General features: G+C 39.6%; 1 protein-coding gene across 1 annotated transcript; it reads left to right on the top strand.

The window, feature by feature from the left end:
- Positions 1 to 396: 396 nt before the first annotated feature.
- Positions 397 to 24,572, top strand: LOC129950697 (alpha-N-acetylglucosaminidase). The gene is made up of 5 exons (XM_056062619.1): positions 397 to 795; positions 7,662 to 7,749; positions 15,228 to 15,379; positions 22,096 to 22,562; positions 22,724 to 24,572. Exons 1-5 carry the CDS (start codon positions 397 to 399, stop codon positions 24,504 to 24,506), a joined length of 2,889 nt encoding a protein of 962 aa, XP_055918594.1. The 3' UTR covers positions 24,507 to 24,572.
- The last annotated feature ends 280 nt before the right edge of the window (positions 24,573 to 24,852 follow it).

Below are 24,852 nucleotides of genomic sequence, written 5' to 3'. Positions count from 1 at the left end.
CCATCTGAGCCCGCAGCCTTTGGTTATTTATCGATATAAACACTGATCGTCTAGTTTGTGTCAAAACACAAACTAAAAAGTTGCTCGAATGGGCGACAGAATGGTTTCTGCATGTGCGCGGACTCTCATATAAGTCAGTCGTTCTTTGACTTCCAAAGTGTAAAGAAGTGTATTTCATATTTTATTTCAAAGTTAAATTAGTGCAAGTTATATTTAAAAAGTAAAGTTGGCAGTTTGCCACCAAAGAAATTAACAATCGATAGCTTAGTGGAGGTGGCGTCCGAAGGCAGATCCAAGGGTCGTGGGTTCGAGTCCCAGTCGGAGTCTACCAAAAAATTAATTGCTTTTTTTCACAACCGAGAAATTGTGGACTTTATTAGTTGGGAAGAGAAGCAAATGGTTAAGGAGAAGAAAGCGGGGGTATCGAAAGATACCTCTGCCAACACATCGTTCGATGTTGCGGTGGTGCCAGCAGCGGTACCGCAAGCAACTGCAACAACATCAGGTCAGGCAACTGACCAATGGATGAAAATAACAACCAACAAAAAAAGAAAAATCAAAAAACATAGCCCAAATAAAGTGGAGAGGGCCAACTCTGCTAAGCGGCGGGATATGAGGAGAGAAATGGAAGGTGGTAAGGGAGGAATTACCACCGAGAGTGAGTTCTCAGACTACGCCGAGTCTGAGAAAACAGAGTATGTTTCCGAAGGTGGAGAGGGGCTCTTCAGGTCTCCGAATATGCATTTAATCATATCGGAGCCAGAGCCAGTCCCGCCGACAACGAAGGCTTTGGAGGTAGAGGCGGACCTCCAAGAGGAGACAACGCTTGTAAAGGCCCTGCAAGCCAAACAAGCACAAATAAGCCAATTCGAGGAAAACCTCAGAAAGCTCAAGGAGGAAATGGAGCCCCTCCTCAGCCAGTTAAAATTAAAACAAGAGGCGCGCCGACAACAAGAGGCAGCTCAACGGCAACAAAAACAACTGCAGCAAAAACAACTGCAGCAAAAACAACAGCAACAACAACCACAGCAGCAAAACCAACCACAAACCAAGCCCGCTACCAAAAACACAGGAGCGGAGCAAAAGAAAAAACCGCCTTCAGCAGTGACAGGCCCAAATGTTGAGGGCCCATCGACCTCAACTAAAGCATTGGAGCAGCAACAACAGGAGCAGAAACAGCAGCAGCAGAAACAGCAGCAGCAGAAACAACAGCAGCAGCAGCAGCAACAGCAGCAGAAACAGCAGCAGCAACAACAGAAACAACCACAGCCCAAGAAAGAAAAAATACCACCGATAAGAACTCATAGAGTTGACCTGGACGACATAAAACAGGTATGTAAGTCGGCCACTAAGGGCAAATTTTTAATTAAACTCTTAAGCGAAAAAGAAAAGAATTATTCGGTCCAGTGCTTCTCACTGGCCGAATACAAGCTTGTGAAAGAATTGTTAAAAGAGGCCACAGCTGAGTTCTTCAGCTACACGCCAAAAAGTGAAAAGTTTAAGACGGTCCTTCTGAAGGGCATAAGTTCCTGCACGGAACCGGAGGAGCTCTTAGCTGAGCTCCGCCAAAAAGCCAGTGACGATCTCGATTTTATCGGGGTCAAGCCTTTCACTACGGTGAAGTCAAGACGAGGGGGTTATAAGCTGCCAATGTTCCTCGTAACATTATCGCCCCAAAGCAGTTTGAATAGTGTCGAGAGAATCACAACTCTCGACAATCAAGCTGTACGCTGGGAGACATTAAAAAGGCACGACGACATTCTACAATGTACGAAGTGCCAGAGGTTTGGCCATGCCAATGCCAACTGCAATATGCAGTTGCGTTGTGTGAGGTGCGGAGAAACCCACAAAGAAGGAGAGTGCAAGCTGGGGAATGAGCGGGTTGAGGATTTGACCCTGCTCAAGTGTGTCCTTTGTGGAAACCAAGGGCACCCGGCTAACTATAGGGGTTGCCCTAAGGTCCAACAAATGAAACAGAAACAGGCCAGTCAAAAAGCCGAAAAAAGTCGAACAGTTAGTCGACAGGCTCCAACACAAAAATTCGTAGATCCCAAATTTTCCTACGCCCAAATGGTGTCAGGGAATGGGAACACGAGACAGGCTCCACCAACGGTTGCCCCAAAGGCCCCTGTGCCTAAGGCACCAGAGGTGCAGCCTGACATTGTAGCCTTGTTGTTGAGCATTCAAGGTCAACTAACAGGACTGCAAAGTCAGATAAAGGAGCAAGGCAAAAGGGTAGATCATCTCTACTCTTTGTTGCCTGGCCTGGCGCAATTTAGATCATAATGGGCGCACTGCCGGAGACGCGCCTTAAAGTCCTAGCTGTGAATGTAAATTCACTGATTAGGATTGAACGAAGAGCCAATATGTTCCAATTGTTGACAGACTACAGTCCCGATGTGTTTATGGCTAGCGAAACTAAGCTAAACCACAAACACAAATTGACTCATAAAAATTACAATATCGTAAGAAGAGACCGGCCCGACTCCACTCAAGGGGGTGGTGTCGCTCTCTTTATACGAAAAGGCATTAATTATAAAGTCATATACAACAATGAATTGCGAAAGCTCAAGACGCTAGAAGTTTGCGTTGTATGCATCTCTCTCACTCAAGGGAAGCGGATGTATATGATTGCGGCTTATGCGGCTGGAGCTCCGCAGGTTTCTCACTTTGCTTCAGAACTCGATATTCTTTTTAGGGAACTGAAACTGAGCTTGGAAGAAAACTATTTCATCTTGGCCGGTGATTTGAACGCAAAACATGAAGATTGGGGAAATCAACATAGTAATCCGAGAGGTAATCATCTTTTTAATTTGATGAATCTTTACAGCGTTGAATATGGCGTCGACCTGCTGGCTACCGAAAAGCCATCGTATCCAAGAAGCGGCTCCTTTCTGGATCTTTTGCTGTACGACACTAGACTGACAGTCACAGACAAAGTGGGTAATCACCCTCGAAACTGCTTACAGACAGTCGAGTACGACAGTGATCACTGCGGACTGGCGGCTGTAATGCAGATTCCGAACGAACGCGTGGAGTTGGAGGAATACGTTGCAACGCACTCTTACAATTACAGTAAGATGCGTTGGCCTCGTTTCACCAACGCCTTAGCGAGAGAACTTCGTTCGAGTGACATAGCCCCACCAAACAACAGAAACCTGACAAATACAGAAATTGACCAACATTTACAACAGATGGACGAAACAATAAAACGAACGATGGAACGGACAATCCCAAAGTACAGAGAACGGGACCAAATGGACGCTTACAGAAACGCGACAATCGACGCACTGCGAAAGCACAAGAGTGGCTTACTGACAAGACTCAAAAACTTGTACAGACGACTTACAGACCCACACGACTTGGAGGTTAGGACACTGAAGTCGTCAATAAAAAATGTCAATCTGTTGATTAAGGAGAACTACAGGCTATCAATTAACAAGTACTGGGACCGCAAGATCCGGTCAGTTAATTCGAGCGACCCTAGTATGTTCCCTAAAATCAACAAAATATTCAGAAAAAAGAACGACAATGACCTTCCGAGTCTGAAACTCCAAAGAACCGAAGAAAACAGAGACGTACTCATGACAGCGCAAATAGATCCAGAAGAAGCCATCTTTGACGATGACTTTTATATAATTGAAGATCCGAAGGAAAAAGTGGAGGCGGTGGGAGCTGCTTTCCAGCAAGTGTACAAGGTGAATGTTAGCATTCGCCCCAACCACGACCTGGAAAACAGAGCCCTACTTAATCACTTTTACCTTCGAAATGATATGACACAATGGCGATCTGAGAACCGCGGTTTCATGCGGTTCAATGACGATTCCTTGGCAAATGCCATAATCGCCGAGCAAACGGGACCAAGTCCCTTGTTAGTGACGAAGGTTGAGCTTCAGCTCATCTTCAATTCAATAAAAAACAAAAAGTCAGCAGGTGTCGATGGTATATCCAACGTTGTACTAAGACATTTACCGATGGAAGCAATTGACATATACACCACGCTCTTCAATAATGCACTGAATAATGCATATTATCCAGTGCATTGGAAGACCGCTGTGGTTCATCCTCTCCCAAAAAAGGGAAAGGACAACTCCAACCCGTCAAATCTTCGGTCGATAAGTCTTCTTCCGAGCATCAGCAAAGTTTTCGAAAAGATCATTAATAGGGCTCTGACTAAGTGGGCTGCGGACAACAAAATAATTCCGGATAAACAGTTCGGGTTCAAGGCGGGTCATGACACAATTCATGCTGCGTCTAAACTCGTTTCTGATATCCAATGGAATAAATCAAAACAACAATGCACAGGTGCTGTTCTGGTTGATTTGGAAAAGGCCTTTGACACCGTATGGTTAGAGGGTCTTTACCTAAAACTGAGCAGGCTTGGCATAAGCAAGCCATTGTTGTATATACTTTATGATATGCTTAACGGTAGAAAGTTTGTTGTCAAAAGTGGCAATGTAACTTCTACTACAACATTCGCAATTAAAAATGGTCTTCAACAGGGAGCGGTGAATTCGCCGATTCTCTTCAGCATTTACACCAGCGATCTGATAGGTAGTCTTACAAAGGCAATTGCGTACGCCGACGATCTAATTGCGTACAGAACGGCCCGAAAGGTTGAGGTTATTAGAATTCTCTTGCAGCGTGATTTCGACAAGATTCAGCGATATTGCGACGACTGGAAACTGAAAATAAATGTCCAGAAGTCAGAGACAATTCTGTTCCGGACTCCGTTGGCTAGGGCCACGAGGGATACGTGTAAGAATTGGCGCAAGATGGTCATCGTTGTTGATCTTCACGGGCAGCCATTGGCGAGCAGAAGTGTAGTGAAGTACCTCGGTATCTGGTTAGATCAGTATTTATATTTCGACAGACATATAAATGCTGCTCTGACCAGGGCCAGAGGAGCCTTCGCTCTGACGAAACGACTGTTTTTTAGCAGTCGGCTTGACCCCAGAGTGAAGGTAATTTGCTACATGGCCCTCATACGGCCAATGATCGTTTATGGTTGTCCTGTGTGGTTCAACGTTGCCCCTTCCCAGATGGAGAAGTTTCGGGTGTTCGAGCGGCAGTGTTTACGACGCTGTACCGGCTTATATCGAACAGCCGAATCTTCTTATGTGCATTACTATTCCAACGAGGTCCTATACAACGGGGCTCGAATCAACAGAATTGACAATTTCGTGATAAAACTCGTTCGAGTTCACATTGCAAGAGCTATGTCTTCGACCAACAATTTAATTTTCGGGGCGTTCTATCCGAACGACGAGTATTTTGAAAGTGCACGCTTGAGCGGGTTCATTCCACCAGAGGCATTCCTCTTTTTAGACAAATGCGGTCTGATACAGGATAGATTGGAAGTTCCGTTAATCTACCACGTCAGACGAAGAACCGTGGATAGGCGACTCCTGTACAATCGGGACGTCATGGCACAAGGTGGAGCAGAGCTCCTTCGGTTCAGTAGGGCTGTGTCCGAACGGGACCGAACTGATAGGGTGAAGCAGGAGAACCAGTTTTGGTGGCTTCAATCGGCACTTGATAGTGGGTAGTCGGGATGGGGTTTTTAAGCCTTGGCCGGCTTACATACTTCTTTTATAGTTTTAGGGTTTAGTTTTAAGTAGAATAGGCATGGTGGCACAAAAAAAATACAAAAAAAAAATTAAAAAATAAAAATAAAAAAAAAAAAAACAAAAAAAAAAATAAAAACAAAAAAAAACAAAGAAAAAAAAAAACATGGAATAAAAAAAAAATTAAAAAAAAAAAAACCATACAAAAAAGACAGTAAAATATAAAAACAAAAAACGTTAGATTTGCTGCTGTGGTTGTTCTAGTTTTAAGTAGTTTATAGGTAGAATAGGTAGTTTAAGTTAGTTTTTAAGTTTTATTTAAGGACCTTATGTTAAGTAGTTTGTAAGTAAAAATAAATAAAAAAAGTTTATTGATATTAGTTTTTTCAAAATTTTCTAATAAAAACAAAACAAATAAAATTTTAATTGAAGTAAAATAGATCTTAAGGCCGAAAGGCATTAGTAATTAGTGTTATAGTTTAGCTTAGAGTGTCCGTATGGGACCAATAAGTTAGTTGTAAGATATGGATAATTAGGCTAGTTTTATGAATTTTTGTCTAGCTTTAAGATAGGTTTAAGATTGAATAAATAAAAATGAATTTGAAAAAAAAAAAAAAAAAAAAAAAACTCTCATATAAGTCTATAGTGCTCAGTTTAGAAACCAAGCAGTTTCGAAACTAAAAGTTTGATGTGCGCGCCTAGCCTAAGGAATACTTCTTTTTAAGTCAAAATTTGTAGACCTAATGAGTTCTCTCGGTGACAGTAGATGGGTTTCGAAACCAGAAGCCAAAAGACTTGATTGCGTGAAGTTAGCACCCCTTTGGGGAAAATATGGTTTGACTTAAACCACTTTTTGAATACTCGATTTTTGGAAAAGGAGATCTTAAATCATTGTTACAACATTAAAACACATGGAGACAATCTTTAAAAGTTCAATCATCAACGTTAGAAGTGTTTGTGTCTGAAAATGTGCAAACTAACAATTTATTAAAATGTGGGATTTTCAAAAAAAAAAATAGGAAATAGGAATAATCAAAATCACAATTCTTGCTTCCATTCTAACCATAACCTTGAAATACTTCTAACACAAGCCGTTCCACAGAACTTTGTGTAGACCCCTTTATTTCAAATAATATATGGGAAATAAATTTTCTTTCGAAAGGTTCAACAAATCTGTGCCAAAGTTATCTTGTCATCTTGACTCCAAATGTAATTACAGTCGCAAGTGTTTCCTTAAATTATAACTTCTGATACATTTTAATTGACTTAAGTTCAACCAAGAGATTGTCTTTTGAAATCTTTCACTATTTCATCCTAACACATTGTCCCCAAGGTACTATGAACCTTACAATAATTTCTACTAGTATCTAAAAACTATGTTAATTGTCACAATTTTTCAAAACTCTATCAGTTTTTCTTTTCTTTTCCTTAAGCCCTTAGGGCATACAAGTACGTCATTTATTGAAAAACGAAGCAAAAGAGAATATCCTAAAAGTTTCTAATTTACACCGATTTCAATGTAGCTTAAATTACATATATACAAAATATGATATTTTAACCCGCATAACGGGGTTGGGTTGTGTAGGTTTGAGCTCTCTAAGCTTTATCCGTCATCACCATCAAAAATATTAACATCCTGTTGCTTTGGTTCCCATAGTTTCCAAAAATCCATTATGTACGATGTAAGTTTCTCACTCTTCTTTTTCTGTTTAAGGCAACAGGACAATAGACCTTACCTATGTGCTCTCTGATGGTTTGATCACATAAAGTAAAACCATCAAGTCCTTATATTATATTCAACAAATCAAAAACACAACATATCCCAGTTTATCCCTGGACTTAAAGTATGGACATCAAAATTCCAGAAATATGTGTATCCCCAAAAGTATATTTTTCATAATATCAAAACAAAAGATGAAAATTAACCCCCTGACGTTTATTTCTGATGATCCCAAGGGAACTCAGGGATACACCACAAGCCTGTATATCCAGGGCACTGGGAGTACCTAATACCTATATCTCATACCCATCCCCGCAAAGAACGCACAGAAAACACTGTTTGCAATCTCTTTTGTATTACATTATAACCATCAGGTAGCCGACCATTACGTATTCCAATCCCCGCAGAACATAACACCCCTTCAGGCCCTTGCCTATTCGATGGAAATGGAAAATTCAAGACGTATACTTGTATATGAAATCCAAAGGGAAGACCGGGTTCGAACAAGAGAGTAGTTAGTTCCTAAATATTTGTGTCCAGTTGACTTGTCGATTAGGGACTATCAAAACGATGTTTGGAATCGTCTGTTAGGGATGCGGTTTAGCATAACTTCATGCCACACAATCACACTTCTCGTTACTCGTCACCTCGCCGCTTGTTCTCGCCCTTGTCCCAAAAAGAAAGGCATCTTTTGAATTGGTTGGAATCTCATTCCTGAATGTCTTGGTTTTCGTTTTCGTTTTTGGTTATGGGGCTAAAAAGGCTACATTTTGCTTCCTCATATGTGTGTCCGTCCCGAGTATACCGGCCAATACCCTACCCTTAGCCATCATGTGTGTTGCTCTTGACGATGTCTTTTGAATATTTCGTCGGTCGGTTATTCTGATGGAAGTATCTAAAAGAAAATCGTTCTTCGTATAGATACTGAGGCAAGATTGGGATTTGCCATAACCTTACCCTACCCTATGAACGAGATTCCTTCCTTATTTTTTGGGTATTGGTTGGTGTTACATGGGTTTAAGGGCGAGGTGGTTTTTGCAACCGTATATGATGAGATGGTTGGACCACATCAGTATATCCCCCAGACCATCATGACGATAAGCATATGAAATGAAGGTGGTGCTCTAACTGCTGCCGGGGCTATACGAGTATCTGAGCTGAGAGAGATATGGTTATTTGATGGTGTCATCTAGTTTACTTATACAAGATTATTACTTGTGTGCAGTCATTTAATTTAAGGATTGACAACGGAGTAATAGAAGGTTATTGCTGGCTTACAATTTGATGGTGCAATTCTTCGTCAATTTTAAATTGACTTAGAATTTTCAAATCCTACATCTACACCTCTAGAAGGCATCCTATATATCTATACCTCTAGAAGTATTGTAGATGTAAGTAAAGGATAAAAAGGATTAGATATACAAATAAAAATTCAAAAGGGATTTCTCCTGTAGTAAAAGAGTATGAATGTAAATGCGATGTAAAGGTGGTTACAAATTTAGTTTGTCAAATCAAAGATTGTCGGTGTTTTTGGCACATGTTACGGAATTTGAATTTTATTTTAACTCCAAGAAATAAGTTATTTACAACAGGACATCCTGACTGGGAAATTATTTTTCAGACTTTTAGAGTTCGACAAAGTTGTGTACTTTAACTAAAGTTCCTCATAGAGGGAAGCATAGATCTCCTTTGAAATAAGTTCTATATCCTTAAACTAGTTCTTGTTGCTTAAGAAGAAATTGTAATGCTGTAGTATAGATTAGTTCAGATTTTTCGGAAAGAAGATATTATATAAACAACATAAGCATTTAAGGCTGATATATCCAAGCAACCCGTAAGCTACAACCTGAAACTATAAAGAAAATCTTTAGAAATTGTAGTGACAGAATCCACTTCTACAAAACCAGTCGAAGCACAGTGTTCAATAATATTTCTTCTTACTAATGAGGCCATAGGTGGTGCGTACCGTCACATCATATTGGTGCCCGCTGGAAAGCCGAAAGGTGAACTAAGGACGAACGTTGGATCCATCGTAACCAGAGCTATGTCACCTGAGTTACCTTCTCAGGAAGTAGGAGCAAAAGACCAAATATCTATTTGAAGAACCAGCTCTAACGATCTCAGTCATGCGAAGGCATCACAAGCCGGCCATGAAAGAAAATTTTAAAGAGTGATGAAAACACAGGTAATAGCCTCGGATAAACGAAAAACGGACAACGATTTACTTGTAGGTACATGGAATGTGCGAACACTCAACCGACCACTCAAAGTAGAGGAGCTTTCCGATGCCCTCGCCAAAATCAAAGCTGATGTGACAGTCCTCCAGAATATGTGATGGAATGGGCCAGGCAGTAGGAAGATTGAAGGCTGTGATTTCTACTATGGGAAGTGTCTACTCGATGGGAGGAAGCGCTTATTTCGATGTGGTTTTGCTGTCAGAGGGAAACTAAGGCAAAGAGTTTTAAGCTTTCGGGAAGTAAGCGAAAGAGTGACGACAATCTGCATTAAGGCCAAGTTTCACCACCTGAGCCTTATGAGCGTGCATGCCCCGACGGAAGACAAGGATGACAATACCAAAGAAGAATTCTATGAGCTTCTCGTCAAAACATAGCAATGTCCCAAAACGATGTTAAAATTCTCCTGGGAGATTTTAACGCCAAAATTGGTAAAGAAGGCATCTTTGGTAGGTCAATCGGAAGACATAGCCTACACGACATCACATCTGGAAATGGACTCAGGCTTATCGGCTTCCTAGCTGAGAAAAATATGGTGTTGAGTAGCACCAGATTTCCTTGCCCAGATATCTACAAAGGTACTTGGCGGTCCCCCGATGATCGAACATGCAACCAAATCGATCATGTTGCTATTGACAGAAGAAACTACTCTAGCATACTCTGTTCGTACGTACAGATCAGGCAAAATAGATTCCGACCACTACCTAGTTGGTGCTAAATTGCCCGTACGACTATTTATGGAAGCTCTTAGGCGAACAACAACCTCGAGGAGAAGATGCAACGTTGAAAGACTGTAGAAGGAGGATACCGCCAATGCCATTGCCGACCGAGTATCCCTAGAGCTTACGAGAAACCCTACAATAGACGAGATGTGCCCAGAGACCAACTGTCAGTCTTGCAAACAATCCATCAGGAATGCTGCAGAAGAGGTGCTAGGTTTCTCAGCCGCCACCAAGAAACCCCTGGTTTGACTCTGAATATGCTCAGGAAAACAAAGCCAAAACGAAGGCATGTCGCCAGCTCTGCGTCGACAAAAGAAGGGATGAGAACCGCTTGCTCAGAAGAAAGAAAATAGCCCATGGGCAGCGTGAAGTCATGGAGATTCAGGGATGTTTTAACAGGGAAGAGGTGCGGAGCTTTTATAGAAGAGTCAAAAAGGAAACAACGGTATTAACTAGTCGCCCTGGAGCCTGTAGAGATAAGGAGGGGAATACCGTAGTCGAGACGCAGTCAATGCTGAAAATCTGGAGAGATCATTTCCACCAGCTGCTTAATGGTGATGAAGTCAGCGATTCCGCCAGCTAGCAGCCAAGTCAAATCAATTTGGTTGACGATCTAGAGTTCCACCCACTCGACCAGAGTGAGCTCAAACTAGCCATCACCAGGCTGAAGTCGAACAAAGCGGCCGGTGATGACGGTCTGGAGGCGAAGCTTTTTAAGTACGCTAGAGCAGATATGGAAAGGAACATGCACCAGCTAGTTACTAAAATTTGGTCGGAAGAAAGCATGCCGACGAGTAGAACTTAAGCACAATCTACCCGATCCATAAAAAAGTTGACCGCTTTCTCTGCGCCAAGAACAGTGGCATTGGCCTTTTAAACATTGCGTACAAGATCTTGTCCAGCGAATTATGACAATACCTGAAGCCATTTACTGACGAACTAATTGGCCCTTACCAGTGTGGCTTCAGGCTTGGAAAATCTACCATCGACCAAATTTTCACTCTACGCCAAACCCTGGAAAAGACCCAAGAACATAACATCGAAACACACCATCTTTTCATCGATTTTAAAGCAGCTTATGACAGTGTAGACAGGAACGAACTACACCGTGCCATGTTGAGTTTTGGTATCCCTACCAAACTGATACAACTTACCAAGACGCCGCTGGGAAATGCTCGTTGCTGCGTCAAAATTGGAAGAGACTCGATAGAAACCTTCGAAACCACCAGTAGACTTCGACAAGGTGATGCGCAGTCATGTTACAATTGACAGGTACAACTTCAGGGTGGTAAACAAAATTGTTCATCTGGGCACTGCCGTTAATTCTGCGAATGATATCAGTGCGAAGATCGCTGTTTCTTTGGCCTAAGTAAGCAGTTGAGTAATAAGGCTGCACAACGACTTGCCAATGGTCAAATAACTGCGTGTAAAACGCTTAAGATGGCTAACGCATGTCGAGCGAATGAACATCGAAGTTCCAGCCAGTAAGGTATTCAACGCCAAGCCTGAAGGAACAAGAAGCATAGGCAGGCCTCATCTCCAATGGAGTGATCAAGTTGAGACGAACGCACGTCAACTTGGTATTCAAAACTGAAGGCAGCAACCTAGAGATCGAGTAAGCTGGTGAAAGTTATTACTTGAGGCCCAGGAGCACAATGCGCTGTAGCACCAACCAAAGTAAGTAAGTAATAAGGCAATAGTCCATCGAAAATATAAAATTGTATTTTTCCCACCTTTAATTTAAGTGTTTGGAACCTTAAACAGTCAATAATTTAGTTATTTTTCTGTATTCATTTTGTAGTCAGAATTCTTATTAAATACTTTTGGTTCCTTTTACACATCTTGAAAGCTGTCAGTTAGGTGTCAATCAACGTGAGTGGTTGCTTTTTTAACACTTTGGACTTTCTACATGTCATTTATTTTGAGGGTTATCTCACTCCCACTTATTTTACAAATTATTGAACATTTCTAAAAGATTCTCTTTTTAAATAAAAGTGAGATGAGATCTCACTTTTAACGTTTGCTGGCCAAATTTGTGTCCAACGGTTCAGTGAACAATCAACCAATAACTATACGTCAATGAAACGCAAGATCTACCGAAAATATCGTGAAAGTGTCTAGCGGAATCCGAAACAGTCAATTCCACCTCGCTCTAAAAAACTTGGCCTGTCAAAGACCACAGCATGGCGCATTTCGAGGCGTGATTTGGGACTGCAGCCATACAAAATCCAACGGATCCAGGAGTTGAAACCAAACGTTGGTTGTTCGCCAATTGGATTGTAAATTGTAAAGGGTGATTTTTTTGAGGTTAGGATTTTCATGCATTAGTATTTGACAGATCACGCGGGATTTCAGACATGGTGTTAAAGAGAAAGATGCTCAGTATGCTTTGACATTTCATCATCAATAGACTTACTAACGAGCAACGCTTGCAAATCATTGAATTTTATTACCAAAATCAGTGTTCGGTTCGAAATGTGTTTCGCGCTTTACGTCCGATTTATGGTCTACATAATCGACCAAGTGAGCAAACAATTAATGCGATTGTGACCAAGTTTCGCACTCAGTTTACTTTATTGGACATTAAACCAACCACACGAATGCGTACAGTGCGTACAGAAGAGAATATTGCGTCTGTTTCTGAGAGTGTTGCTGAAGACCGTGAAATGTCGATTCGTCGCCGTTCGCAGCAATTGGGTTTGTGTTATTCGACCACATGGAAGATTTTACGCAAAGATTTTGGTGTAAAACCATATAAAATACAGCTCGTGCTAGAACTGAAGCCGAACGATCTGCCACAACGTCGAATTTTCAGTGAATGGGCCCTAGAAAAGTTGGCAGAAAATCCGCTTTTTTATCGACAAATTTTGTTCAGCGATGAGGCTCATTTCTGGTTGAATGGCTACGTAAATAAGCAAAATTGCCGCATTTGGAATGAAGAGCAACCAGAAGCCGTTCAAGAACTGCCCATGCATCCCGAAAAATGCACTGTTTGGTGTGGTTTGTACGCTGGTGGAATCATTGGACCGTATTTTTTCAAAGATGCTGTTGGACGCAACGTTACGGTGAATGGCGATCGCTATCGTTCAATGCTAACAAACTTTTTGTTGCCAAAAATGGAAGAACTGAACTTGGTTGACATGTGGTTTCAACAAGATGGCGCTACATGCCACACAGCTCGCGATTCTATGGCCATTTTGAGGGAAAACCTCGGAGAACAATTCATCTCAAGGAATGGACCGGTAAGTTGGCCACCAAGATCATGCGATTTGACGCCTTTAGACTATTTTTTGTGGGGCTACGTCAAGTCTAAAGTCTACACAAATAAGCCAGCAACTATTCCAGCTTTGGAAGACAACATTTCCGAAGAAATTCGGGCTATTCCGGCCGAAATGCTCGAAAAAGTTACCCAAAATTGGACTTTCCGAATGGACCACCTAAGACGCAGCCGCGGTCAACATTTAAATAAAATTATCTTCAAAAAGTAAATGTCATGGACCAATCTAACGTTTCAAATAAAGAATCGATGAGATTTTGCAAATTTTATGCGTTTTTTTTTTTTTTAAAGTTCTCAAGCTCTTAAAAAATCACCGTTTAGAAGTCGATGATCACTTCTTGTCTCCTGTATTGGATGATATGGACACCGAAGATATATGGTTTCAACAAGATGGCGCTACGTGTCACGTAACTCAAGATACAATCGATATTTTATGCTAGCCGTTTCATGGCATGGTCGTAAGGGCCCTTTAGACTTTTTCATGACTTTTTGTCGCTTGTTAATAATGATGTCCTCAGTGTATGTACCAATCTTCTTCGGTATTCCTAAATGAAATGTCTATTTTTAATTGAATATACTTTTCTCAAGTTTTAAATTGAAACAGTAATTAAATTAATATCATCTTATATCTATTTTGAACAATTTAAATTTCCACAACAAATAAACCTCCTCCAAACCATCCCTGCATTGAAGCCCTCTTAAGAGAGCAAAAGTTCAATCTAAATTATAAACAAAAGTAAAGTGCAATAAAGAGAATAAGACATTGTATAGATTCACATTCAGCTTCAACTTGTATCTTTTATTTCGCTTACACTTGACATAGATAGTGATGCTGATTAAACCTATCTAACTTATTATCAGGCGGAAATTTTTTCCCCGATTTCGATTTATTGTTGGACCTAAACAAACGCATATTTTCAACTGAGAAGCAAATGCAGTAGTTTCCATTGTTGTCCAATATAACGAACGATGCCTATCTTGGTTTTCGGTCTTATCTGTATATGAGTTATGTATTTGTATCACATGCGCCCTCAGATTTTTTTCAGACGGGGACAAATGAAACATAAATTAAAAATACTTATTTAAAGTTTTGAAGAGAAGGTGCACTGTATTCAAATTAAGGGCTCTGGAATCAGAAGGGGAGGACTTTAAAATTGTCCATCAAAAGCCATGAGTGAAAAGTTATTAATAAAGAACATTAGAGGTTCAAGCAGAGTTTTTGGGAGATCAAGTGCCACTTTCGGCTCCATGAGGAGCCGCCCATGATTCGTTTGGCGTTCTCGGTATATTGAACGCTTAAGCGATCTTTTGTTTACAAATAAATGAAACACATTCTGAACTTCTCTACCGGACTTGGACTCTGCTACGAATGAGCGGTCAATTTAAGTTTCAGTCTTGCTATTTTTTTAGATTCAACTGCATCATCATCATCATCATCGGTGGCAATGAAATTTGATTTCAAGCTTAGACTAAAAATAGTTTAAACAAAAGAAAAAAAAAAATTAAATTGAAAGAAGATAAATAAAACAACTAATATTATAATTTGTTTATAAACAATGTGGAAGGTGTGGTTGCTGGGGGCATGGCTGTGTTTTGATATGACTTTGAGTTATCAAATACGTAAGATACAATAAATAATGAAATAAAATTATTTACACAACAGTAAGGTGTTAAAATTATAATAATTGCATAATTGTTTTTTTTAAGCATTTGAAGACCTGGTGCGAAATAGTTTACCGGATACATCGGCGGAGGTTCAAAAAAATGCTGCCGAAGAAGTTTTAATGCGATTGATTCCAAAACACGCCCATTTGTTTGAAATTGAAATCGACAAAAGTTTGCCGATACGAAGTTTTCAAGTAAGTATTATCTAATAGAAAATGGTTTCAATTTACTATAAGGCAAGATAGAGACTTAAAGTGTAAACGATCCAAAAATTCCGCATAAACTCGCAAATTCTAAAAATTAAGAATGGAATTTTTATCATTTATACATTTTCATATTGACATTATGATGAATTTGTGAATTTGTGAATTAACGGCGCGAAGTTTCAAAACTCTGTATACTTGGAATATTGTATACTGTACTGATGCCCATGTTGTGATTTTCACTTATTGTGAATACACTTTGCGAAAGTGAATTTGGGTGTTCCACAATTCGTTATCGTGAATTGCATTTTCGAAGATGCAAATGGATGTTCTGTATTTCGGTTTGTTCCATTTTTGTAAAACATTTAAATCACATTTTGTATTTCTGTGAATTGATCTTTAATAGCTTCCTTCTGCTAGGAATTGGAGGGTTGCAGCAAGTTTTTGTATTGAAGGAATCGATGAAGGTTTTATAAAAGGTTCTATTTCCTTCAGAACGTATAAATTACAAGAATTTACACTATCAGAACAATTTGACATAATTTTCACACACTTACACTGTGTCAGGTAAATCCAATATATTTAGTCCAATAAATTTGTCTGGCAAAATTGGTTTTAAATTCTGCTTCCTTTTTTCACTTAAAATTGCCAATAATACTGCATCCATCTTCAAAACAGCAAACATTTTACTTCAGAGACAAAATAGAAATGGATGATCCTTCAATTCTGACAGTTCGAACCAATTTCGAAATTTTCGAAATCGGTCTGATTGAAGAACATTCAATTTCATTTCACGTGAAATTGAAAAGTGATTTTAATTCACTTTCGATCGAAATTCCGAACATGGGCGTGAATGTCATAATACAGCATCTCCGACACTTTTGCTGTCAGAAATATCAGATTATCACCGAATTTTTATGATTCGATTTCTGGAGAAATTTCTGTCTCTCAATTCACAAAGGAAGTAAGTAAGAATGAATTGTGAATTGTGTGAAATTTTGTGGAGGAAAATTTTAAAATACAGATTTTTTTCCTACAGAACTTCGAATACACAGAATTTTCTTCAAACTGAATTTTGGAAGAATGAGTTTTGACGTACAGTGTTTTGACTACAGCTTTATGATCCATGTAGTGTTTTGACCGCAACCCATTTTTCACACTAGTGTTCACGAAGGTCTGCTTACATTTTTCCACCTGTCCTACCTTACAGTAATATTTGTCCAGTTTTTCCCTAATAAAGGTGAATCTTCCTTTTCCTCTGATAATATCGTCCAATTGCACTTAAGTAACTTCTTTTCAAGATCTTTGTAATATTGACCATTTTTCAGCTTAAGAGCAAAAGGTTTATAGATAGCTCCAGTATGGCTTCCGTAGCAATGAGGGAGCCATTCCTTTGAATCGTTTTGAAGAAAGAAAGACTATACTGGTCGACTTAATAAAATTTGCTGTTGTCAAATTCAAATCTCACTTGTAATTTTTTTCTATCATATCAGGTTTTTAAAATTTGCTCCTTTTATAATGCTAAAAACAACCAAAATCACAGGTTTTAAGGTTAAGTTAAGATTTACTTAGTTTTTGAAAATTATCATAAGTAATGAATATTTTTTTTTTGACTTTATATCAAGTTTTGAGAAAACCTTGAATTTGATAATATTATAGTTTTTCAAAATACGTTTTGGACCTAATTTTTGCAGCTGATTTCAAATCTTAACTTAAATTTTGACTATTTCCCCAAGTTTTGAAAATATAATTTTTCAATATTATTTTTGTAGGTAATAGAATTGTTTAGACAATAGATTCATTACAAGAAAAAAGTTTCAACCGGGTATTGAAGATGAGGATTATAGATTTTTAAGACCATCACAGATTTTATTGAGAAAAAACTTACCTTAAGAAAGCAATGTCTCAAAAACCTGGGGTAAAAAATTAATTTTAAAGTCAGATTTGAATTAAGGCCATCAAAACCCATTGGAAAGTGTTATTTTATTACCAGGAAAAAAACCTTGCTGACCAACGGCTTGTATTCCTTTACTTAAGTGCTATAATACTTCCAGGAATGCCCATCGAATTAGCCTTGAGCTTAATTTTAGGTTCAAGAATTGAGATTATTTAAGTTTCTAACCAAAAATCAAGAATGTTGAGCATTGCAACCCAATTATTTGTTTCCTCTCATTTAATATTAAAAACCTTAAGATCATTGTTTACCGGGATCTATTCTTAAATCCTTTCCTCTTTAACTAATACTCGTGTTTTATCATTATACATGTTAAGGGTAGCCATAACGTCTATAGGGTTTTCCAAATAAACGGTTATTTTTTAAGAGCATGAAAATTTAAAAAAAAAAAAAACGCATAAAATTTGCAAAATCTCATCGATTCTTTATTTGAAACGTTAGATTGGTCCATGACATTTACTTTTTAAAGATAATTTCATTTAAATGTTGACCGCGGCTGCGTCTTAGGTGGTCCATTCGGAAAGTCCAATTTTGGGTAACTTTTTCGAGCATTTCGGCCGGAATAGCCCGAATTTCTTCGGAAATGTTGTCTTTCAAAGCTGGAATAGTTGCTGGCTTATTTGTGTAGACTTTAGACTTGACGTAGCCCCACAAAAAAGTCTAAAGGCGTCAAATCGCATGATCTTGGTGGCCAACTTACCGGTCCATTTCTTGAGATGAATTGTTCTCCGAAGTTTTCCCTCAAAATGGCCATAGAATCGCGAGCTGTGTGGCATGTAGCGCCATCTTGTTGAAACCACATGTCAACCAAGTTCAGTTCTTCCATTTTTGGCAACAAAAAGTTGGTTAGCATTGAACGATAGCGATCGCCATTCACCGTAACGTTGCGTCCAACAGCATCTTTGAAAAAATACGGTCCAATGATTCCACCAGCGTACAAACCACACCAAACAGTGCATTTTTCGGGATGCATGGGCAGTTCTTGAACGGTTTCTGGTTGCTCTTCACTCCAAATGCGGCAACTTTGCTTATTAACGTAGCCATTCAACCAGAAATGAGCCTCATCGCTGAACAAAATTTGTCGATAAAAAAGCGGATTTTTCTGCCAACTTTTCTAGGGCCCATTCACTGAAAATTCGACGTTGTGGCAGACCGTTCGGCTTCAGTTCTTGCACGAGCTGTATTTTATACGGTTTTACACCAAGATCTTTGCGTAAAATCTTCCATGTGGTCGAATAACACAAACCCAATTGCTGCGAACGGCGACGAATCGACGTTTCACGGTCTTCAGCAACACTCTCAGAAACAGACGCAATATTCTCTTCTGTACGCACTGTACGCATTCGTGTGTTTGGTTTAATGTCCAATAAAGTAAACTGAGTGCGAAACTTGGTCACAATCGCATTAATTGTTTGCTCACTTGGTCGATTATGTAGACCATAAATCGGACGTAAAGCGCGAAACACATTTCGAACCGAACACTGATTTTGATAATAAAATTCAATGATTTGCAAGCGTTGCTCGTTAGTAAGTCTATTCATGATGAAATGTCAAAGCATACTGAGCATCTTTCTCTTTGACACCATGTCTGAAATCCCGCGTGATCTGTCAAATACTAATGCATGAAAATCCTAACCTCAAAAAAATCACCCTTTATTTACAAATAAGGGCCAAAAAGAGAATATGTGTTTTCTATTAGAATCACTTTTTCAACGTATGTATACTGACTGTAAACAACACATGAATAGCAATTTCTTGTACTTGTTCGTATGCTTGTTTCTTTTAAAATTTCACTAAAAAAATAAACTGCGCTTAAAACTTGTAGAAAAGAGCGAATGTAATTGAATTGTAGTCAGTAAATTCCACCTACTAACTAACATTCCTTCATTATTATCATAAACATGGCTGAGCACGTCAATGAACTATTGTTTATTCGTTTTAGACACCTGTCTAACTACACAACCAATAGGCGATCGCTTTACAATTAAAACATACATACATGTTCTTCCTCTTTCTTATCTTCAGATAATTTACTTTCCATCCTTTTTCTTCTTATATTAAATTAAAATAAAGCTATCCAAAGGAAAAAGCTTTGAACAAACTAGTGGAATACACAATTGTTTTCGTTAAGTATGCTTACAAGTATTTTTCATTTCCGGGATGAGCTTTCCTAGGATGAGTTGTGTCTTGGGATGAAACGGGCGGTTTTGTTGACAAGTCAAATAGCATCTACTCGTATATCTTCGAAGACAAACTCATTTAACACGTATAATTTTAAATCTTATATAGGTACTTTAAACAGAATCTTTGAAAATAGGAACAAGCTCGTGCGACCCAGTCGTGAATTTTATATTTTAGCAACTTGTACTTGTCTAATGTTAAAAGATAACAACTTCAAAAGTGACAACCGCCAAATAGCAAATTATTCAAAAAGACATATAAATCACTTCTGAACGAATCAAAAAATAATACAAACTCAAAGTTTTTAAGGGGACCAACGATTTTTGAGATCCTATACTAAAAATATACTGATCTCAACGCTCTTGTGTTTTAATCGGCCCAGTTATTGGAATACAAAATGTATACATTTAATCGTTGTTTCAAGGTCCGTAAAATTTAAATAAAAGGTTTATAGAGATTCAATTGAAAAATAAAAGTGAACAATTTTCACCAAAAATATCTCTTGATATAAAAAATTTCAATCAGTGTTTTTTAACTTCCCATAGGAAATTATTGTAATGGGTCCGATTTGTCAAATTGAAAATTTTGACATTTCTCGATGTTTAAAGGTTTTAAGATTCGAAATAAAAGATTTTTAGGTTAAGTAGGTTAGGTTATAGTGACTGTTCAAGATGGAAACGGACACACTTAGGCCAGTTTAATGGCCCATTGTGATACCACATGAATCTTGAGGCTTCCTCCTAAGCTCAATGGAACCAGCTTGAGGCCCTAACGAAACGTGAGAGGCTGATTAAACCTTTATGATTTAGATCGTTTCGATCATTAAAGAAGAATTCTCCTAGGTAATTCTTGCGTTTTCGAGCTAGAGCAGGGCATGTGCAGAGAAGATGAAGAACCGTTTCTTTCTCTTCCTCGTGTATACAGCAAAAGTCATGTGAGAATACGCCTAGTCTCGTGGCGTGCTTTCCTATTAGACAGTGTCCGGTTATGACACCTGTTATCGAGCTTATATGCGATCTGCTTAGAGAGAGCAAGCACCTTGAACGTTTTAAATCCAGTGTTGGCCAGATGTTTTTTGAGACTTGACACATATTGATGTTGTTCCACCTGGTGCCTGCCCTCCTCACAGCGTCTTGCATTAACAGCAGTTTACAAGTAGCGATTGGTATGCCAGTACCAGTACTTGCCAAACGTGGTAGGATGGGCTGTACTGTTCGGTTCCTGGCGAGTTCATCTGCCTTAGAGTTACCTGGAATGTCTCTATGGCCCGGCACCCAGCAAAGGTGAATATTAAACTGTTGCGCCATCTCCATTAGAGATGATCGACAGTTATGGATTGTTAAAGAGGTTGTACAGACAGAGTCCAGAAATTTGATAGCGGCCTGGCTATGAGAAGAATACGGAAATCAGATTTTGATGACTTCTTTTATCGTCAAAAGTTCCGCCTTGCACACGCTACAATGATTGGGAAGGCGGAATGAGAGACTCAATTTCAGTCTTTCACAGTACACACCTCTACCAACCCCTTCTTTTGTGTTTGACCCATTTTTGTAAAAATGGATTGACTCATCCTTATTTTTGGACTAAAAATCTCAGAAACAAAACACAGATTGAAATTTAACTTATGACAACAAGTGACAACTTTTTTTACACAAAACCTGCGAAAACAACAAAAAACTAATAATAGTTTTACAATCAAGTCTTATAAAAACAAAGAAAAATAATAGCTTTCAAATCCTAGTGACTTTCAAACTCCGACCGATTACCTTACCTATAGGAGGTTAAAAAAAGTTCTGAAATATTATAGTTACATTAGGTAGTAGCTTAAAAATCACATGGACCCAGTGAAAATAATAACAATTCGAGGAAAGTGAAGAGCCTCGAGTTCTTTTCATCAATTAATTTTTTTTTTAATCTAGGTTTTTTTTCTGTTTTCCTTTGGCATAGTTTTATATCAAATTTAGGTGAAGAACCCTGACCTGAATGAAATTACCATCGTTTCCTTTTTTTTCCAAATTTCCAAATGAGAGCAGAAAAAAAAATGCAAGTGTAAATCTTCACTTCAATGCTTCTGCACTTAAATCAAAAATGAATATAAAAAACACATAGCAACGTAATTATATTTCTCAGAACTTCAAAAATAAATAATTTCAACACAGATCAGTGTTAAGTGTTGACCATTCAGCACGCTCAACCCATTTCCCAAAATATCTTGATTCCGCTCTGAAAATTAATAATTTCTCCCTTAAAATGCATATTCCAAAAATAGGGTATCCCACCAATCCACGATTCCATTCGATTTAATTCAATCCAATACGATTCGGTATTCCGTATTAATGCTTCTTCAAAAATATGATACGATGCTATTATAATGAATGTGTAGGTAAGTGCAAACTCCATTTCATTTCAATCAAAGCAATTTCGCTTTCCCCAAAAAACCTTTCTTGATCCTTAAAAAACCTCTTCCGCAACCCTTTGCCGCCCTTGATCCTGGGAGCTCAAACTCAGAGCCTCGAATAACTCTTGCGAGCAATAAAAGATTATGTATCACCAAACATAACTTTACTTACAGCTTCACCAATCTTCCACGAACAGAAACAGAAATAGCAACGGCAACAGTAGCAACAACAGCAATAGCAACAGAAACAGAAACATACGTATCCTTGCTTCAGATGGTATTTCCGCTACAAAAGGATTCCATCATTACCTGAAGTACTACCTCGATGCGGATGTATCATGGTCGGGTAATCAATTAGAGCACATTCCATCCGAATTGCCAGCCCCATCCCCGAATGATGGAATCACCTCGCAATCGCAAAGTGCATTCATCTACTATCAAAATGTTTGTACATGGAGCTACAGCTTTGCCTGGTGGTCATGGATAGATTGGAGACGTCATATCGACTGGATGGCTCTAATGGGTATATCGCTTACAATTGCCCCCGTCCAGGAGCAAATTTGGACGGACCTCTACAAAGAGTATGGCCTCACCGACGACGAAATCTACGAGCATTTTGCTGGCCCTGCATTCCTTGCTTGGTGAGTATGGGTATGAGTTGCGATTGCGATTGCAACTGTGAGTTGAGTATAGTGAGTAATGAATGATGATAATTGATTTCACCCCTTTTACCGTTATTTGTTGATGTTGTGTATGTTTATCATTTGGCCTCTTTCTGTTTATGTGCATGTGGAGCGAGTAGGCAGCGAATGGGAAACATACGTGGCTGGGCTGGTCCACTTACCCCCACCTATCAGCGAATGCAATTACTTTTGCAAAAGGAAATCATCAAAGCTCAGCGGAACCTTGGAATTACAGTGGCTCTGCCCGCGTTTGCGGGCCATCTGCCCAAGGCAATGGCACGGATCTACCCGAATACGACGTTCGAGCAGGTAGAACGATGGAATCGCTTTCCGGACAACTTATGTTGCCCTCTGTTTGCCGACCCCAATCGACCGCTCTTCCGCGAAATTGGACAGCGATTTCTGCGAGCCGTCATCGGCGCATATGGCTCCGATCACATCTACTTCAGTGACCCGTTTAATGAAATTCAACCGGCCAAGTCCGAGGCAGCATATCTCAAGCAAACCGCTGCGAATATTTACGAAGCAATGTCTGCAATTGATGCGTCAGCAGTGTGGCTCCTCCAAGGATGGATGTTTGTGAAGAATCCATTTTGGCAAGGCGAGCTGATAGAGGCATTTTTGACAGCAGTTCCGAAAGGCCATTTACTTGTGCTCGACCTTCAGAGTGAACAGTTTCCGCAGTATGAACGAACGCACTCGTACTACGGCCAGCCGTTCATCTGGTGTATGCTGCATAATTTTGGGGGGACTCTGGGAATGCACGGCTCTGCAGGCATTGTAAATACTAGGCCTCGACTCGCCCGCACCATGGACAACTCAACTATGGTGGGAGTTGGAATAGCTCCGGAAGGAATCGATCAAAACTATGTTATGTACTCTCTGGCTCTGGAGCGGGCCTGGGTGAAGGATGATTTCGACTTGGACCAGTGGTTCCGCATGTTTGTTACAGCCCGGTATGGAGTTGAATCGGATCATTTACAAAGTGCATGGTTGCACCTCAAAAGGTCAGTGTACTCTTATAGGGGAGTGTTGAAAATTCGCGGCAAATACGTGGTGGCCCGCAGGCCGGCCACTAACCTCGCACCCTGGGTATGGTACAACACCACCTTGGTGCAGTTGGCCTTCGAACAAATGTTGCATGCAAACTTATCCAATGCATCGCCGTTGTGGCACCACGACCTGGTAGATATAACACGACAATTCCTCCAGCTGGCGGGTGACAGAACCTACGTTAACTTGATGGAAGCCTACCGAGAGGGTGACTCGAGGCGGTTTCGCTGGTTGACTACTTGCATGATTGACATACTCTACGACATGGACAAAGTGTTGGCAACGCATGAAAAATTCTTGCTCGGCAGGTGGCTGGCAAGTGCCAAACGATTGGCATGGACTCCTCTCGAAGAGATTCTTTTGGAGATAAATGCTCGCAATCAAATAACCACATGGGGACCGAATGCCAGAATCCTGGACTATGCAACTAAGCAGTGGGCTGGCATGATGGCTGATTTCCACATGCCCAGATGGAAGTTATTTTTGGACACAATGCAGCAGGCTATGGACGAGGGTGGACGTTTTAGTGAGACTGCTTTTAGGCACAAAGTATTTAAGGATATCGAAAGTCCATTCGGGGTGGATAGGAAGGTCTATCCGACGAAGGCAGTTGGTGATACATTCGAAGTGGCAAAAATGATCCATGACAAATGGCTGGTGCAATTGAGAAGTGAGAATTTGAGGTTAGAAATTCCATGGAAACGTGGTATGAGCGATGTTGATGTCGAACAACTCACTGATGCTGATGGTATGAAAGACGAAATTCCAATAACAATATTCTCATCCTCGTCATCATCTTCTTCATCATCTTCATCACCATCACCTGAACCCGAAGTAGTTGCTGTGTGAAAAGGTATTTAGGTCGAATTTCGAACTTGTAGAATTAAGTTATTCATTAAAGATTATTGTTAAATGCTTGTTGTTTTCATATTTGTGTACTATTGATTTACTAATAATATAATTCTCAGGAGGTACCTGGATGTATTCCTTTCTGCATTATTAGAAATTTCTTAGATTGTTGGTTAAGTAAATTGCATTATATTGTTTACATAGAAATTCTATAATCAAGTGTGAGAAATGACGTAAAATATTGGAAACAAAGGTCTTCTGAAGAATTCATCATGTTCAGCACTTGATTAAGAGGAAGGCATGGAATCTAATAATAATACAAACCCCAAGGATCTGACGTTGACAT

Source organism: Eupeodes corollae, chromosome 3 (genome assembly GCF_945859685.1).
Source record: "Eupeodes corollae chromosome 3, idEupCoro1.1, whole genome shotgun sequence".
Taxonomy (NCBI): Eukaryota; Metazoa; Arthropoda; class Insecta; order Diptera; family Syrphidae; genus Eupeodes; species Eupeodes corollae.
The sequence above is the reverse complement of the archived record's forward strand: the minus strand, read 5'-3'. Positions and strand labels throughout refer to the sequence as shown.

What these genes read in the sequence shown, in the direction of transcription:
- LOC129950697 (XM_056062619.1), top strand. Translation starts at nt 397, where the DNA reads ATGGTTAAGGAGAAGAAAGCGGGGGTATCGAAAGATACCTCTGCCAAC. An exon ending in CGACAACGAAGGCTTTGGAG is followed by an intron (nt 796 to 7,661) that starts GTAGAGGCGGAC and finishes TATAACCATCAG; the next exon opens with GTAGCCGACCATTACGTATT. An exon ending in GGAAATGGAAAATTCAAGAC is followed by an intron (nt 7,750 to 15,227) that starts GTATACTTGTAT and finishes GTTTTTTTTAAG; the next exon opens with CATTTGAAGACCTGGTGCGA.